Below are 16,642 nucleotides of genomic sequence, written 5' to 3'. Positions count from 1 at the left end.
GCTGTGCAGGAACCTGTAAGGGTTCCATGATGGCATTGCCACCCTGCTGGCGTATGTGCCCCGTGCCAGTTCAACACTAGTGCTGGCTCAGGTATGGTGGGCAAACTTCCTGTCACTGTCCTTACATACAATAATAGAACTCCACTTGCCTGTGTCCATTTAAGAGCAACAGTCTGAGTTTTTAATGCCTTAGTTATGCCTGTAGCTAAAAGTTCTGTTCATCAAGAGTCTGTAGTTGCTTGGTATAAGTCTATGGTAAAGGATGTGCTTTTAAGGAAAACTAGAAGAAGGTTCCAGTTAACTCTCCCCCCACACCTGAAATCATGAGGATTTCCTTATTAACATCATGGGCACACCTGTGCTATCAGTGGCTGTCAGCTTCAGTGAGGCTCTGAGTTTTTACTTGATGTGAGTATGATGTGTCATGGCCTTGAAACAGAGCTACAGAGCAAGGAAGAGGCTTTGTCTCTGGGGTAGGAGGAGGAATATAGAGAAGCTGTTGCTTTCTGAGTTCTTGGGGCAAAGGTTTTCCTGCTGCTTATCTGTTTTTTTTTTCCAGGAGGGAGGGGAGATTAAGGGATTGGAGAAAATAACCCTGCTCCTCCTTTTGCTTGGTTTGCTTCACTCCATTAAATCATCAGCCTTCAAGCTGATAGTATACCTGCTAAGAGTTCATTCTGCACTGATGTACTGAGGCAGCAGGACACAGGCATGAGAATGGTTCCTGAGTATATTGGGAATGCTACTCTTGTCCTCCTCTGGAGATAGCAGGGCTATGTGGAGTGCACAGTAAATACCTCTACAGCCAGCCCCGTTCCTTCCACTAGCAGTGAGCACTGATGGTGAGTATCAGCTCTGACTTGTGCTGACCGAGGTGTTTCAGTGCCAGATGTGTGCTGTGCTTTGAGGGTTTTGTGGCGGCAGCAGCAGCACTGGGCTTGGTGCATGGGACTGGGATGGAGGAGATCGTCCTTGGGGTGGTATGTACAAAGTCCAGGCTTGCTGTGTCCCCTTGTGTGGTTTCTGTTGGGTCAATGTCTGCTCCCCCAGTGGATCCTTATGCAGGAGGAATGCTTTTGGCTACTTTATAAGGAAAAGCACAGTGAAAGGCGCCTGCTTGACACTGGGTGGAGCTTAGGTCAACGGTGAACAGCTGTGTCCTTGGCATGTATAGGTCAGTTGAATGGTGTGTTCAGACTCTGTCTCCTCTGAGGCAGGCAGTGCTGCTTTGTAGGTGACGCTGGAGGCCCTGATCCTTTCCTGGTGTTTCTAATTCATAGCATATATTCAGCAGCTGGTCAAAGGAGGTGATTGTTCCACTCTGCGCTGGTCACAGCACTAAGCCTGTCTAAGTTGAAGAAGCCTGTGGACAATGCTCTCTGGCACATGGTGGGATTTTTGGGATGTCTGTACAGGGCCAGGAGCTGGACTCAATCTTGATGGATCCCTTCCAACTTGGTGTATTCTGTGATTCTATGCCAGCTTGCAAACCCAGACATCCTGACCTGTAACCCAAACTGTTGCTGATGCTCCCTCTGTGTCCCCTTTCCCTGTCATAGTGTTTTCACTTGTTTTTCCTCCTCCCTGCAAACTCCTGTACCTCTCAAACTGTTCTCTCTGTTACTGTAGGTCTTCTTGAGCTGAAAGGATGAAAATTGGCAATTGGAAAATCACTGTCACTGACCTGAGCTTTATCCTGACTTTTGGAGTCCCAGTTGATGTTGTTGGGCATATGAGTCTGCAAGAGTGTCCCCTGTCCCTGTCCATGATTTAGGCAGCGGTTGGACATGCATCACTGTAAGGGTTACATGATTTCAGTGCTGGTGGTGACACTTTCCCAGTGCGAGGGGTTTAATTGAAAAATGGAGCTGCTTATCTAAATTGATCCAGAATTCCAGATCCCCTCCCACCCTGAGAGTGTCTTCTTGTTCCCTGTTTTTGTGCTGGGCAGCACTGTCCCTGGGTTCCCTCATGCTGGGTCAGTCCCTGCCCTCCCCACCATCGTTTGCTTCGTCGTGCAGCTGGCCCTGGGATCGCCCTGCCTCTGACCTCTCTCCCTTTTGCACTCTGTAATTCCAGAGCGGGATGGTCGGCCACCAAAGCTGCAATGTCGTCCCTGACGACCTCCAGTGAGGGAGAGAACTCTGCTCCCAGGTTTGTTGTTGGTTCCAGAGATGATGAGACAGAATTTCTGGGATCAAACATGAAGACAGACGAAACTGATTTCATTGAAGATGATGAGGAGGAGGAGTCGGTAAGGAGGTCCCAGCATTCTGGGCTGGAGCACCTGTGCGGGATCCCTGGGTCTCAGCCAGGTTTTGCATGGTTACTGCTGGGTCTGCAGGTAGTTGGGACTGCAGGGGACACGGTAGTGGCATTTATGACAGGACACATTATGTCATGCTGCTATACTCACTGCCTCAGGAAATCCAGCTTTTTTTGCTTGGAGATCTGATTTGGGAAAACTAGTGGATTCCTTTGTTCTAGAGACTTAACCTGACACTCCTGTAAGTCTTTCTGTTTCACCAGGGAAATTTTTGGGGAAAACTCTGGCACGTATGAAAAGGGCAAAGGTGTCTCTGCAGAGAGGAAACATTCATTTTTTCTATAACCTCCACGACCAGGATGCAGAAAAAATGATCTCTAGCTCCTGACTGCTTTTGGCCCCTGTTCGGTGTTATATTAAATGCTACTAAACTGATCTCTGTCTTCCCCTCTGTCAGCCTCCAGAACGGCAGATCGTGGTGGGAATCTGTGCCATGACCAAAAAGTCCAAGTCAAAGCCCATGACACAGATTCTGGAACGTCTGTGTAAGTTTGAGTACATCACAGTGGTGATCATGGGGGAAGATGTTATTCTGAATGAACCGGTAGAAAACTGGCCCTCTTGTGACTGCCTGATATCCTTCCACTCCAAAGGTAACACATCTCTAGCAGTCCTTAGCCTGCTTGAGCTGTGGGCAAGGGAGTCTCCTTTCAGCCCTCCCTTCTGTCCTCACCCTGTATTTCAGGATTCCCCCTGGATAAGGCCGTAGCTTATGCCAAGCTGTGCAAACCATTTCTGATCAACGACCTTGATATGCAGTATTACATCCAGGACAGGTGGGTGTCTGTGAGCCGCTAAAGCCCCTTCCCTCTTCCTCTGATTCTTCTCAGCATGCTGTGGAATCTTAATTTTTCTGGTCACAAAGGAGTGAGATGAGGAGGAAGGGGACCTTAGCAGTGGCTTTTTGGGGTTTCTCCAAAGCATGGAGGGGAATGGCTTTGAGGGTCAAACCATTGAGACCATATAAAATCATGCTTTGTTTTCTGGTGTAAATGTCTTGTAAGGAGTGGCTGGGATGTAGGGAGTGGAAGAGTTCTCACAGAACAAGGCTGCCATGACTAAAGCAAGAAGACTAGTCTCTAAGCAGGAGAGCCAAATGGTGAGATGGGGCTCTGGGTCAGAAACTGGGAGCAAGGCTGGGTCAGAATCTGTGGAACCTGTGTTGTTCAGACACGTGAGGTTTCTCAGTCATCTGTTGGTAGAGTCCACCAGCAGCCGTGTACTTGGGCCCTTACACCCAGCTGCTTTGGCTGTGTGTGAGTAGGGCTCCTAACAGATCCTAAACCTCCTGCCCTGTCTTTGGGGTGGTGAGCAGTGTTATGTGGGTGCTGGCAGGCATCCCAAGCTGTAACTAGTGAAAGAACTGGGGTTTGCCCCTTGGCACAAGATGAAAGAAGGCTCCTGCTGCTTCTGCCAGGCCTGGGCACCAGACAGCTTGGCGTGACAGGGCACTCTCCAACAGGGTGGGTCTGGGCTAGGGTGGTGTGCACTGGGTGTGCTGCTGTGCTTTGGGCACAGCCTAATAATTGAGCATCCATGTTTAGGCCAGGTAGAAATTTACTCTGGGGCATCTGTGTCCAGAGCAGGACTGTGGCAAACCCTATAGCCTGTAGGACTTGGCCAGAGAGCATATGCTGAGAAGTACCTGCAGTCTTGATGCTTTTTTGTGTTCATCTGACTGTGTTTTTCATCAGTGGGAGTGAAGTCTTTCCCTTGGTGTGTACTGAGGACCTTCTAAACTCTTCTGGTGCTGCTTCTGTCCTCTACAGGCGTGAAGTGTATCGGATCCTTCAAGAAGAGGGAATAGACCTGCCCCGCTATGCTGTGCTCAATCGAGATCCTGACCGACCAGAAGGTCAGTGTCCAACTTCTACTGAAAGCCATTTCCCCAGGCTCTGCTGTTTAAGATAGTCTGCAGAGGACAGATACTGGCAGTTACCTCAAAGAGGCCTGACTCATAAGTCTCCCGGGTTTTTTTCGTGGGCAAAGGTCCCAGCAGCCAAACTGACTGATGGGCCTGCAAGGGGCTGTGGCTCTGCACTAGGACTGTGCCACCTTTCCTGATGTGCTGCTGCTGTGCTTTGTCTGCAGAGTGCAACTTGGTGGAAGGAGAGGACCACGTGGAGGTAAACGGAGCTGTGTTCCCAAAGCCATTTGTAGAGAAGCCAGTCAGTGCTGAAGACCACAATGTGTATATTTACTACCCCACATCAGCAGGTGGGGGCAGCCAGCGGCTCTTCCGCAAGGTGAGGAGGGGTCTCCAGAGCTGGTGTTGGAACCAACAGATCTGAGACTCATGTGGCTTCAGGAAGGAGTGTTGGGGCAGGGGAAGGGGAGAGGAGGGTTTTGTGTGGGGGAAGTTTAGACCTCCTTAGAACTTTGAGTTCAAGTGTATCTACCTGGGAACCACAGGAGGACATATTTTAGTGGTAGCGCTGACTTCACCTTCCCCATCATCTTGGTGGCATTTATCCTGTAGTCATGGAGCACTGTGTCCCTTTCTGAATTGCATGCTGATTTCTCCGGGTTTATCACGATGAATTTTTCAAAAAACCTACATTCCTGTCATTTAACATCATTTTTGCCCTTCCCATTTAGTGTAGTTTGCACACGTGATAAAAGCAGCATTTATTCCTAGATTTCACAGGAAATCTGCCCTTACTCATATACCCCACTTTTCCAGTGAACAGTAATAGCTGTGATATATCTTTTTTTCCAATCAGTTACATATCTGGCATGAATAAACCTAAAATGATTGTTCCCTTAGGTAAGATACAGGTATGCCTCTTGAGTTTGTATCCAAAGCCTTACTCCAGATGAAAACAACATTATCCTTGATATCAATTAAATCAGTCATGATTCTAGAAGGAAATGAAATTGGTTGGATTATCACCTGTCATAAATTATTTTCATTTGCATGTTAATTAGGCTCCTTACCTTGTAGTATTTTTTCACTTTTTTTTTGTTCCACATCCTTGAAGTGATTGGAGACAAATTAATGGTCTATAATAGCTTTTCTCCTCTTCAAAGCCTGGAAAATGACATACCTGCTGCCTGCATTCTGGTGTCTTTTGTCCTCCATAAATAAGTGTGATGTAATGTCTGGGGAGCCTGAGATGCTGATTCATTAAGTCAGCTAAATTCTTTACTTATGGGATGAAGCTTCTGCTTTTCTGCTTCCATCTAAGAAAAGGATCCCCGTGCTCTTCCCTGAGGTGTTTATTCTGTGCTTTCAGATTGGAAGCCGGAGCAGTGTGTACTCCCCAGAGAGCAGTGTGAGGAAGACAGGCTCCTACATTTATGAGGAGTTCATGCCTACGGATGGCACTGATGTAAAGGTAAGGAAAAGCCTGGAATGGTGCCTTCCTTTGTCGGGCTTGGGGGAGCTGAAAGTTCAGCTATTCTGCTTAGTCCTATATAGATAGGCTCTGGAATGTGCGTTTGGGCTCTAAGGTGCTGACTGCGCAGTTTCACCCCCAAAGTGGGGAGCGGGTGCTCTGTGGGTCACATCGGGAGGAGTGTGTGAGACCCTCTCATCTCCTTTTCTGTGTCTGCAGCAGAAATACCTTCTGGGAGCTGCAGTTAGCCTTGGTGGCTGTGTCAGCTGTACTCACTCTCATTCCAGGTGTACACTGTGGGGCCGGACTATGCCCATGCAGAGGCTCGCAAATCCCCTGCTTTGGATGGGAAGGTGGAACGGGACAGTGAAGGGAAGGAAATTCGCTACCCAGTCATGCTGACTGCCATGGAGAAACTCGTTGCCCGTAAAGTCTGCGTTGCCTTTAAGGTCTGTATTTTCTTCCCTGTGCAAGCAGGACTCCACAAATGTCTGATATGTGTCAGGGTTGGGATTAAAATTTGTCATCCTGGCATGTCTGAGGCATGGCAATCCTCCATGCCTGATGCCAGTTGTTGGTCCTGCTGGCTGTGGCACTTTACTGGGCAGAGGTGACTGGGAGGGCAAGAGGGCCTGCAGCAAATGCCCTCTGCAGGTCGGTGCCTGGTGTCCCACATACATCTGAGCATTTAATACTGGATCCTGAGCATGCTCTCTATCTGACCTGTGCTCATCCTGTCTTGACTTATTTCCTGCTTTTGTTTATGTGGAAAATGTGGTCTTATTTTCTTTTTTTTTTTCTTTTTTGTGTTTTGGTACTTGTGTTTGGTTCTTCTGTTTGTTTGGGCTTTTTGTTTGTCTGGTTTTGTTTTTTTTTAGTTCTTGGGTTTTTTTAATACGGCTCTGGTGCAAATTGATGTTTTATTTTAGAGTTGGGTGGAGTGAGTAAGAGTCTAGGTATGGTTCCGTGACATGTTCAGCAATGTCAGTGGAAGAAGCACTTGACTCCTTGTTCCTGCTCTACTGCAACTGGCACCCCATGCAATTGGGCTGATGCAGATTTGGTCTCTTTTCTACCTTGTAGCCTTTTCCATTTAGTGATGGGTGTCTTTGCCTAGTGCACTTCTTGTCCATGGTTGTCAATCTGGTTCAAAATTATTGGATTTGAAAGGAAGAGCAGGATATCCAGGAGCTGCTCTGTTTGAGGTCTTTAGAGCTCTGGGAAGTCAGGGGTTGGCCCTGATGGCTTCATCTGGGGGTTTGAGGTTAGGGCCTTTAGCTCAGCAGTAAGGGGGTAAAGGTCTGACTAACGGCCTGTCTTCACACTTGTTCAGGCTTGTGAGGTGGGCATGGACTGGAGGTTGGCTGTAGCATCAGCAGGGCTGAGCTGGGCAGTGTTGGCTGGGTCTGTGTATGCCCTGCTGGCAGGGTCGCTGCTGTCCCCCACTGCTTCCTTCCTGTGTGTCCAAGTCCCCTCTCCTCTGCTTCCTCCTGCAGCAAACCGTGTGTGGGTTCGACCTCCTGCGGGCCAATGGCCACTCCTTTGTTTGTGATGTGAATGGCTTCAGCTTTGTGAAGAACTCCATGAAGTATTATGATGACTGTGCCAAAATCCTTGGGTATGAGCAATCTGAGTTTTGATAAGGTGGTAAGGTAACTCACAGCAAAGTAAAATGAAATATGGAGTCTTGGTCAGTATGTCAGAGAAGTCTGCAAGTGGTTCATGTGAGTCACTTGCTCAGCAGGTGAAAGCTTGGCTCCTGGAGGAACCGGTTATTTTCAAGCCCTGGAGCTCCTGCCTGCATTGGCATTAGCTGTCTTTGTCTACAGCTAGATATAGTTATATATCTTCCAGGACACTTCACAGTGTGGTAGGTGTCTCTGCAATGAAAGTGAGGGGAAATGCTGTGGCTCTCTTCACATCTTTCAGCAGGACTGCTAAGGAGGAGGTGGAGAACTAAGGGAATGGATTTTCTTATGAGTGTTGTATTTTGATTTCTTCCAGAAATATAATCATGAGGGAGTTGGCTCCCCAGTTTCATATCCCCTGGTCCATCCCAACAGAGGCAGAAGACATCCCCATTGTCCCCACTACTTCAGGCACCATGTGAGTACCTGCTGTCTTCTCAAAAGGATGCCAGTGATGACTGTGTGAGGGACAAAGTGTGACAAACTCTGTCCAAGGGCCTGACATCACTAGCAGCATGGCATCCTCCAGCTGCTGTGCTGCTTGCAACCCTGAAATGCCTGTGGAAAGGCTTAGCTATGCACGTGGAAGTTGTGATAGGTTGGGGATTAATTGTAGGTTTGATGAATGCAGATGATCAGTAACTGAAGAAATAACAGAAACTGCTTGCATGTCTTTCAGAGGTCCAAATTCTTCATCAGGACAGGAAACAGATCAGGACAGATGCTGTAGCTGGCTGCTAGATGGAGAAAGTGCATGTTGAGCTACCAGTGAAATAGGTGGAAACACTTAGTTGAAATATTCATAATTACCAATATGCTTGGCAGCCCCTCATTTGATACCTTTGGCCTTACTGGTTTTCTAGCACATAAGGCTAAAAGATCAAAGGCAAAAGTTTCTTTTGTGATCCTCAGCATACTTGTACACTGGTATGAAACCACTCAGCTTAGTAGTGTCTGCAGAGCTCTGACTCCCTCTGCAGCTGTGGCACTTGTGTCTGGTTTAGTCTGGGAGAAATTCTACCCCTGCTGAGGAAAGCAGGTGTCAGAAGAATGGAACTGAAAGAGTAATGGGAAGCTACTTCCTGGTGGCAGTTCTGGAGTGTAAGGGCACATTTGTCCTCTTTATCCTGCGTTTCCCCAGGATGGAGCTTCGCTGTGTTATTGCAGTCATCCGTCATGGGGATCGCACCCCGAAGCAGAAGATGAAGATGGAAGTAAAACATCCCCGGTAAGAGCCAAGGGAAGAAGGTGCTCTGCTCCTGGGAAGGGATGAGGGCCTATTCTCTAAAACAGAAGCAGGAGCAGAGGGCTGAGTGCATAGGAGGCAGTGTTTTTCCTGGCCCATCCAAGCAAATGCTTTCTGACCAGTTGAGAGAGCCCCCTTTCCCCACAAGGATCCTGACACCTTCTGTGTGAACACTAGAAGGAAGAATGAAGGTGTGGTAGGTGCTGAAAAGGGAAGTGCCCCACTAAATGGGAAGCTAGTATCTGTTTACTGGTTGTATTTTGAAAAACACTTGTTTTTTCAGAATTTCTGAAGCACAGGGAAGAGCCAGCAGCCTGCTGGTTCTCCCTGAAGAATAGAGACTGAAGGCACATGTGGGAATGACTCTCCTTGTGTTATTGAAACAGCAGAAAATGGATCAGCATTCTTTTTTGTCTGTTCAGGTTCTTTGAATTATTTGAGAAATATGATGGTTACAAGACAGGGAAGTTGAAGTTGAAGAAACCAGAGCAACTACAGGTGAGGAAGTGCATTCTGGGGTTACTACGTGGGATATGCAGGTAATACAGATCCTGGTGCGAGGCAATTCTTTGGGAGGGTACAAGCCTCCAAAAGGGCAACAGTCTGTCACAGATGCTCTGTGTCCCATTCTGCACCCTGGGCCCACTCAGCTGGGTGACAGCAGGAGAGCAGAATGGAAACTTCTGCTGCCTGATGCCCACACTGTGGGATGGAGATGACCTGATGCAGCTTGCCCACCAGCTGTGCTTGCCTCTGGTGACAGATGGCTCCATGCTAAGGAGTGGGGCAATTGGAGGTACCTGCTTGGTTCTCAACAGGGCTGTAGTACAGCATGAGGATGAAGCAAACTGCAGTGTGAAAGTTTGTCCTTCCTGAGCTGTGTCCTATGAAATGACATGCCTCTGAGGAGTGTCTGCATGGACCTGCTTCGGGGTGAAGCTGTTAGGAGGCCTTGCAGGAGGACACTGGTGAGTCTGAGGCAGAATTGCTCTCTGCTTTCCAACAGGAAGTGCTGGACATTGCACGGCAGCTTGTGGTGGAGCTGGGAACCCACAGTGATTGTGAAATTGAGGAGAGGAAATCCAAACTGGAGCAGCTGAAGAGTGTCTTGGAGATGTAAGCATTCCTATCTCAGGGCGCTGTGGGTTTGCCTCAGAGGATGTGATACGGAAACAAGCTGTGCTGCTGGTGTCCTGGCCAGCTGGTGCCCAGAGACTGGGGTCTCCTCTGTCCCCTGTTAGTAACTGTACAGGAAAGGCACCACGTTCCTCACTTTTTCTCCTTGACATCAAAACCCTGCTGATCCTTGTCCCAAGTGTGTCTGGTGTTTGGCTAAACAACTTGAGACAAAGCTGAGCTTTCTTTGCTGCAGGAGAGGAACTGGGGTCCTGGAGGGACCATCTTGATAGGAAGCATTTTGATATGATTGGAATAAAACTTGTTTTAAATAAAGTTGTCCTGGTGCCAAAAGTTTAGCAAAAAAGAGCTCAGAAAACATGAAAAGATGTTTGCGTCCCCTGAGGTTTTGTACAGTCAAAATAAAAATGTGGTGGTATTGACAACTTCTAAACAAAATAGGGTTCCTCTCAGGACTGCAGCTAGCTGTGGCACACACAGCCAGCATCTGTGTTCAGGCCATGTCTCTGGAGCACAGAGGAGGACTTTTTGCTGTGATTCCCTCCTCTGCTCTTTCTGCTCCTCATGGTTATCCTCAAAGCATCTGCCAGAGTGTTTTTTTCTGTGATCTCATTAATCCACTTGTTAAAGATGTAGATAAGAGTTTAAAGCCACCGTGAGGAATGACAGCGTAGAGTGCTCTTGGTAGAAGAGTAAGGGAATGGATCTTTGAATTTTGTTTGAGGGAGCTGTTTGGCTTTTTGTGGGGGTCTATGCTGGGTCACAGGAAGATGACAAAAATCATGTTCCATGGCTATGGGTGTTGTAGCAGAAAGTCTCTTGCTTGTGCTATACTTCTGCTGTGGACTGCCTGGGGGCCTCTGGACAAAGGTTGGGTGGAGTTGATTTGTTTCAATGTTTTTTTCTCCATCCCTTGTGACAGGTATGGACATTTTTCTGGCATTAACCGTAAGGTTCAGTTGACCTATCTTCCTCATGGGCATCCAAAAGCTGCGAGTGAAGATGAAGGTAAAGAAACCTAATGGTGTTACCTAAACCTGATGTTTAAGCCCAGAGTTCAGGTGTGAGTGCAGGTACCCTCTGTGTATAGGCCTCTGGACATGCTAGCAGAATTGGTGACCCACATCTTATCTTTGCTCACATCATAGGAAGGATTGCAGGGGGATGCCAGTACACCCTGGCTGGCTCTACAGGGCTTGCATTTCCAGTTTTATAAATGTCATCCTATACCTTCAAAAACGAATGACTCTGAATTTCCTACTTGCTGGTTTGTTTCCTGGGGAGCTTGGGTCAGGCTTATGTTGAGAACTGTGTGCAGGGTGCTGATGACAACCTGTTTTCCTCGCTCTGCAAGCTCAGATACGAGCTCTGATGGAGTGAATACCTGTTTGTCTCTAGACGCTCGCCGAGAGTCCTCCCCCTCCCTTCTCCTGGTGCTGAAGTGGGGTGGAGAGCTGACCCCAGCAGGGAGAGTCCAGGCTGAGGAGCTGGGGCGGGCCTTTCGCTGCATGTATCCTGGAGGCCAAGGTGAGTTTGGCCAGGTCCCCCTGGGCCTGCCCCATGGCTGCCAGGCTGCCCAGCCCAGGTGAGGGTGGCTCAGGCGTCTGTGGCTGTATACAGCCTCTGGGATTAGTGTTTGTTCTTTTGAGTTGGCATGGTAGGGATAAATAATTCAGGTGGGTTTTGTACCCAGATCCCTAAGCTGACCTGAGAGGTCTGCTGTTAAACTTCAGTGTGTCTTGGGAAAGCCTGGCAGCTTTCCCAAGACATACATCTGACTTCTGGCTGGTGCCTGTCTGTCAGGGTGTTTCTCTGAGTTGTGAGCTCTGAGCTGGCAGTAGTGTTCCTGTCTTGTCACACAGTGTGACTGGGTGCTGTGCAGAATTGCCCTGGGATTCCAGGTAGCAGCAAATAGTGACCATTGCACTGGCTTTGGAGGTCACACTCAAGAGCTTCATGAGTTACTTTCCTTCATTACTGATCTGACTCTTGTGGTTGACTCAGACATGAGAAATAAACTGGCAATTTGTGCCACAAAGTAATTGTAGCTGTACAGGGTCTGCTTTGGAAACTTCCTTGCTGAACCACCCTCCCTGCAGTTCTGAGGGCTGCAGGATCTGCTCTCAAGCAGAAACTAAGCAGAAGGAAGTGATTTTTTTTTTTGCATCTTCATTCTGCACCAGGGTATTCAGGCTATCAGAACTACTACAGGGTGTTCAGTAGAGTTTGCTGCAGAATTTGGGCAGCATCAGACTTAACGGGTGGATGCTCATTTTTTTCCTCAAAATGAACTTTCCCAAGTTAAGCAATGACTTTGTTACATTTCTAGTCCTTGTGTATAGCTAGAACTGTTTATTTTGGAGCAGCATAAATGCTGCCTATGCAAGTGACTAATTCTCTACATAACTTTGTTACTACAATAAAGTTTGTTTGTCTAAACCAATATATCCAGCTGATAATTTTGCAGGTGTGAGAATATAAATCTTGGGTTGTCCTTGGTTCCAGGCGATTATGCTGGTTTTCCTGGCTGTGGCTTGCTCAGGCTGCACAGCACTTATCGCCACGATCTCAAGATCTACGCCTCGGATGAGGGAAGAGTTCAGATGACAGCAGCAGCTTTTGCAAAGGTCTTTCTTCTCTTTTGGGCATCCATTTGTTCATTACTCTTAAAATATGCCAGTTCTAAAGGAAAACCTCTGGTGATGAGGAAGGAGTTTTCCTAGGATCTTCCTCCTCTCTGTTGGATGGACTGGGGTACACTGGGCTAATAACAGGTGTATGGGGCAGTACTGAACATCTGGTGTATCTGCACACACCTGTCACCTTTAATGTCCTGTCCAGGACAGGACTCTCAGTCAGGAAAGAGTTACGTATGGATTATTGCTGGTGCTTGATCTTAGAGCACACCAGATGTGCTGCCGAGTATTGATTGCCTATAGAATGAATGTTTCTGGCATGGCTGCCCAGCCAGAGGGGTTATTCTTTGCCTGCTGAATTTAAAAGGGAAATGAAATGTCTTTGGTGTGGTATGGGGTGGAGGCTGGGGAGGAGACAGGTTCATTTGCAGCTAAAGCCAAGGGGAATCCTGCGGTGGCCTTAGCTGGTCTTTGGAGCATTCACTGTATTTTCAAGCAAACTGAGCTGATTGATAGTTGAACTTGCTCAACAGTTGCCTGGATAAATCTGGGGCTGCCGCAGGCAGAGCTGTCCTTTGCTTGAACAGCTCTAGAACCATGGCAGAGTCATCTCTGACTGGAGGGGACGTTGCTGTAAAACTGCCCTTCAAGGACAGCTGAGATTTCGCTTAAGTTGCCCAAGTTCTGGCCATGAAACTACCAGAATTTTTGTTGCGTGGTTGCACAGACCTGAAATCTTGTCCTATGTGGTGTGGCTTTAGGGTCTGCTGGCCCTGGAAGGAGAGCTGACCCCCATCCTGGTGCAGATGGTGAAAAGTGCCAACATGAATGGTCTGCTGGACAGTGACAGTGATTCCCTTAGCAGCTGTCAGCACAGAGTGAAGGCTCGACTGCATGAAATCATGCAGAAGGATGCTGAGTTCTGTGAAGAGGATTATGAAAAGGTAAAGCACCAGTGTGGCTTCATTGCTCCCTGTATCTGAAAGGAGAATAGCATCGCTGCAGTGGTTTGATGTGAAGTCTGTGGTATGTGGACAGTGGTTTAGTTAGTTTGAGATCAGTTCTGGTCAAAATGACAGGATATGTATGGAAGTGTGCAGGTTAATAGCCCTTGTCCTTCTTGGAGTGACAGTCCTCAGTGTTGCTCTGCTGTCCCCTTCAAGACTGATCATGGTGCCTTTTTCTCCCTTCATAACTCCCAGTTCATTTTGTTCTTGTGAGTATGCTAAAAGAGCTCCTGCATGCTGCTCACATCAATCCCAGCTGCTGTGGGCAGGGAGTGTGCCTCACTGGATTCTAGATCCGTGCTCTATGCACATGTGAACAGACCTTTTGGTTACAAATTGTCCTGTGTCCTGTCAGGTTCTGATAGCTGCATAGTAGAGAGCATGGGCTGCATGCAGCACAGCGACCAGTGAAAGCACTATTCCTGCTTCTCCAGCAAGTCCCCAAAATACTGTTTTTCTCAGGCTCTGAAATATGAATACTGGACTGAAATCCTTTAAGGAACATATTTGTCATCTCAAAGACCTACTTAAAATGAAGCCCTTTTGCTCAAGCACAGAAGCAAAATGAGACTAGAGTGGATATTGGAGGTGGAGGGAGGTCCAGTCTAATGGGAGCGGTTGTTTGCTCCCTCTGAGTTTGATCCTGAGGAAGATTTTAAGACATGCCTGACTCCTCCTAGGAATAGACCAGCTTATTGTGCTCAGCTGGGAGCACAGCTTTTGTCCCAAGTCAGAAAGCAGTGTGGCTGCAAAAGACAGACATTTTGCATTCCCCATTTGTGAGGACTAGCTAATGTCTGCTGGAATCTTCTTTCAGCTAGCACCTACAGGCAGTGCTTCTCTGCTCAACTCCATGACATTTATCCAGAACCCAGTTGAGGTCTGTAACCAGGTGTTCACCCTGATTGAGAATCTCACCTCCCAGATACGAAAACGTCTGGAAGACCCAAAATCTGCAGGTGAGCAACAGAACTGGGAAAGATTAATTTATTGTTACATCTTCAGAGCTCCCAAACACCACTAGGGCTTATTGTTGTCTGTAGCAAAGAAACTGTAAAGTGTAATTCTGTATGTGCTATTGATGTGGAAGGCTCCACTTTCAATTACTGTTAAAGAGAGCTGTAATGTAAAGGAAATGATATGTGCATTTATGGCAGACCTAAGCAACTAGGCAAACGGTTTCACTTTTCTCAAGCATTTCAGAAGTAACCTGTTGCTGCAGGTTAAAACTCCTGCAACAGTTCCAGTGGCTTTTCCAGACTAGGATTCCTATGGGTGACACAAGAATTGGAGCCCTTTCATGCTGGGAGAACTCAGTCACAGCTGCCACTTGAAATCTCTGCAGCAATAACCAGGGTTCTGTGATTCTGTGGTTCTAGGGTGTGAATGTTGTTTGCTGTCCTCTGCTTTTTAGACCTGCAGCTGTACCACAGTGAGACTCTGGAACTGATGTTGCAACGCTGGAGTAAGCTGGAGCGAGATTTCCGCATGAAGAATGGGCGCTATGACATCAGCAAGATCCCTGATATATACGACTGCATCAAGTATGATGTACAGCACAACTGTGCACTGAAACTGGAAGGCACAACTGAACTCTTCAAGCTCTCCAAAGCCCTGGCAGATGTGATCATACCCCAGGTAGAGCCTGTATGAGAATGCCTGTGGCACCAATTTCTGAGCCTTTGCCTTTGTGTTTTGTCTCGATTCTCTTGCACATTAACTGCCAAGGCAGCCTATCACAGTAGGGTGTTTCTCAGATCTGTCTCAGTGTTTGTATAAGGCCAAAACCATTTATGACTTGAAATGTGTCTTCTGGTTGAGGATTCTAGCAAGGTCAGAGTAATGAGCAGCTGATGCAGCAGCTTTTCCATGTTTGCTGTAGTGCATCACAGCACAGCTCCAAGCTGTGTGTGTGTGCTACAGCAACATTGCATCCTCTCCACATGTAGGGTTGTGGAAGTGAAGGGAGATTTCTGTGTTAAAGTTCTGACAAGTTTGTTATTCTTGTCAAACTAGGACTTTTTCAGTTTCCAATGTTGAGTTACTTCTGACAAAGTTTAATTTATCTGGGATGAGTTTCTACCAGCAAGGTCCAGCTGCCCCTGTAGAGCAGAAGTGGTCTCTAAACTTTTTCAGTGCTGCTGGTGATGTGCAGTCTGGCTGTTTTCAGCGTAACACTGCAGCTTTTATCTTTGCCAATAGCAGTTGTTGCTTTAATGCTCATGCTAGCTCAGGGTGTAAGTTTGCATGTCATGAGATCTGAGATTCGCTCATGGTCCTTGCACCTCTCAGCTGTTGAAGGATACTGATAGTCACGTCCAGACATAACTGAGGTCCTTAGAAGTCTCAGTCCTCTGTTACCCCCTGCAATACGTGGGGAAAAAAAAAGTGAAAAGTGTTGAGTGACATTTCTCTTCTTGTCCTTGCTTACCCAGTGGTGCTGCGGACTGAAGTGGCCTTTTATGTGAGGATGTGGCAAAGAACCAGGGCTCAGGGTATCTGTTATTTTGTTCCTGCAGGAATATGGGATTAATAAGGAGGAGAAACTGGAGATTGCTATTGGCTTTTGTCTTCCTCTCATTAAAAAGATCCAGCTGGACCTACAGAGAACTCATGAAGATGAGTCTGTCAACAAACTACATCCGTTGTAAGGCTTGTGCTGCATGCTCCTGGCAGTGGGGAGGGCAGCTGTGGAGCAGGGGTGGTTCCCATGCCAGAAGAGTGTACTGTTGTGGAAGGAGGTACTGAGTATACACTGAAGGACATCCAGGAGGAAGGCATGTTGGTGCTCCCAGAACTAGAGGGCAGATGGAGAAGGCACCTTGAGACTGCATACCAGAAGTGCAGGGCCACAAAGGCTTGGACCCATTGTAGCTGGATGGTGATGCCTCATCCAGGCATTTCCCTGCACAGGGCCAGTGTAGAGTGATGAGCTACCTACTGTGTGTCTCCATCAGGCTTCCACAAAATTTGTTGCTCCTGTGCCCAGTGCTCCCATTGTTTGTTCTGTCCTGCTGCCTTTGACATTTCTCAGTGTGGGGCTGTGTCATTCCATTAAGTGTACAGAAGTGCTGATGTGTGGCAGACGGCAGTTGATTGGCAGGTGAGTAACTGTGGGCTGATTTTGGTTTAGGTACTCAAGAGGAGTTCTGTCCCCGGGTCGCCACGTCCGCACGCGGCTGTACTTCACCAGTGAGAGCCACGTGCACTCCCTGCTCAGTATCTTCCGCTACGGGGGCCTTCTGGATGTAAGTGTCCCAGCAA

At 47.7% G+C, this 16,642-nt stretch overlaps 1 protein-coding gene across 7 annotated transcripts in view; it reads left to right on the top strand.

Annotated features, from left to right (window-relative positions):
* The window catches only part of PPIP5K1 (diphosphoinositol pentakisphosphate kinase 1), a 42,458-nt gene that overhangs the window by 2,038 nt on the left and 23,778 nt on the right, over positions 1-16,642 (top strand). For 6 of the 7 annotated variants that reach the window (XM_071441019.1, XM_071441022.1, XM_071441021.1 and 3 more), the window contains exons 2-23: positions 560-842; positions 1,630-1,797; positions 2,080-2,254; positions 2,724-2,919; positions 3,012-3,102; positions 4,096-4,181; positions 4,418-4,572; positions 5,563-5,664; positions 5,952-6,113; positions 7,161-7,282; positions 7,669-7,770; positions 8,494-8,580; positions 9,021-9,096; positions 9,605-9,714; positions 10,658-10,743; positions 11,134-11,262; positions 12,241-12,362; positions 13,133-13,315; positions 14,196-14,337; positions 14,793-15,016; positions 15,898-16,025; positions 16,512-16,626. In XM_071441019.1, coding sequence (XP_071297120.1) covers positions 2,108-2,254; positions 2,724-2,919; positions 3,012-3,102; positions 4,096-4,181; positions 4,418-4,572; positions 5,563-5,664; positions 5,952-6,113; positions 7,161-7,282; positions 7,669-7,770; positions 8,494-8,580; positions 9,021-9,096; positions 9,605-9,714; positions 10,658-10,743; positions 11,134-11,262; positions 12,241-12,362; positions 13,133-13,315; positions 14,196-14,337; positions 14,793-15,016; positions 15,898-16,025; positions 16,512-16,626 — 2,565 coding nt within the window. In that variant the 5' untranslated portion in view covers positions 560-842; positions 1,630-1,797; positions 2,080-2,107. The remainder of the gene's footprint in view (positions 1-559; positions 843-1,629; positions 1,798-2,079; positions 2,255-2,723; positions 2,920-3,011; positions 3,103-4,095; positions 4,182-4,417; positions 4,573-5,562; positions 5,665-5,951; positions 6,114-7,160; positions 7,283-7,668; positions 7,771-8,493; positions 8,581-9,020; positions 9,097-9,604; positions 9,715-10,657; positions 10,744-11,133; positions 11,263-12,240; positions 12,363-13,132; positions 13,316-14,195; positions 14,338-14,792; positions 15,017-15,897; positions 16,026-16,511; positions 16,627-16,642) is intronic. The other variant, XM_071441017.1, reaches the window with a different exon arrangement.

This window comes from Agelaius tricolor, unplaced genomic scaffold (genome assembly GCF_023055355.1).
Source record: "Agelaius tricolor isolate 1412-34295 unplaced genomic scaffold, bAgeTri1.0.p SCAF_16, whole genome shotgun sequence".
Lineage (NCBI taxonomy): Eukaryota > Metazoa > Chordata > Aves > Passeriformes > Icteridae > Agelaius > Agelaius tricolor.
This window is presented reverse-complemented; position numbering and strand designations above follow the sequence as displayed.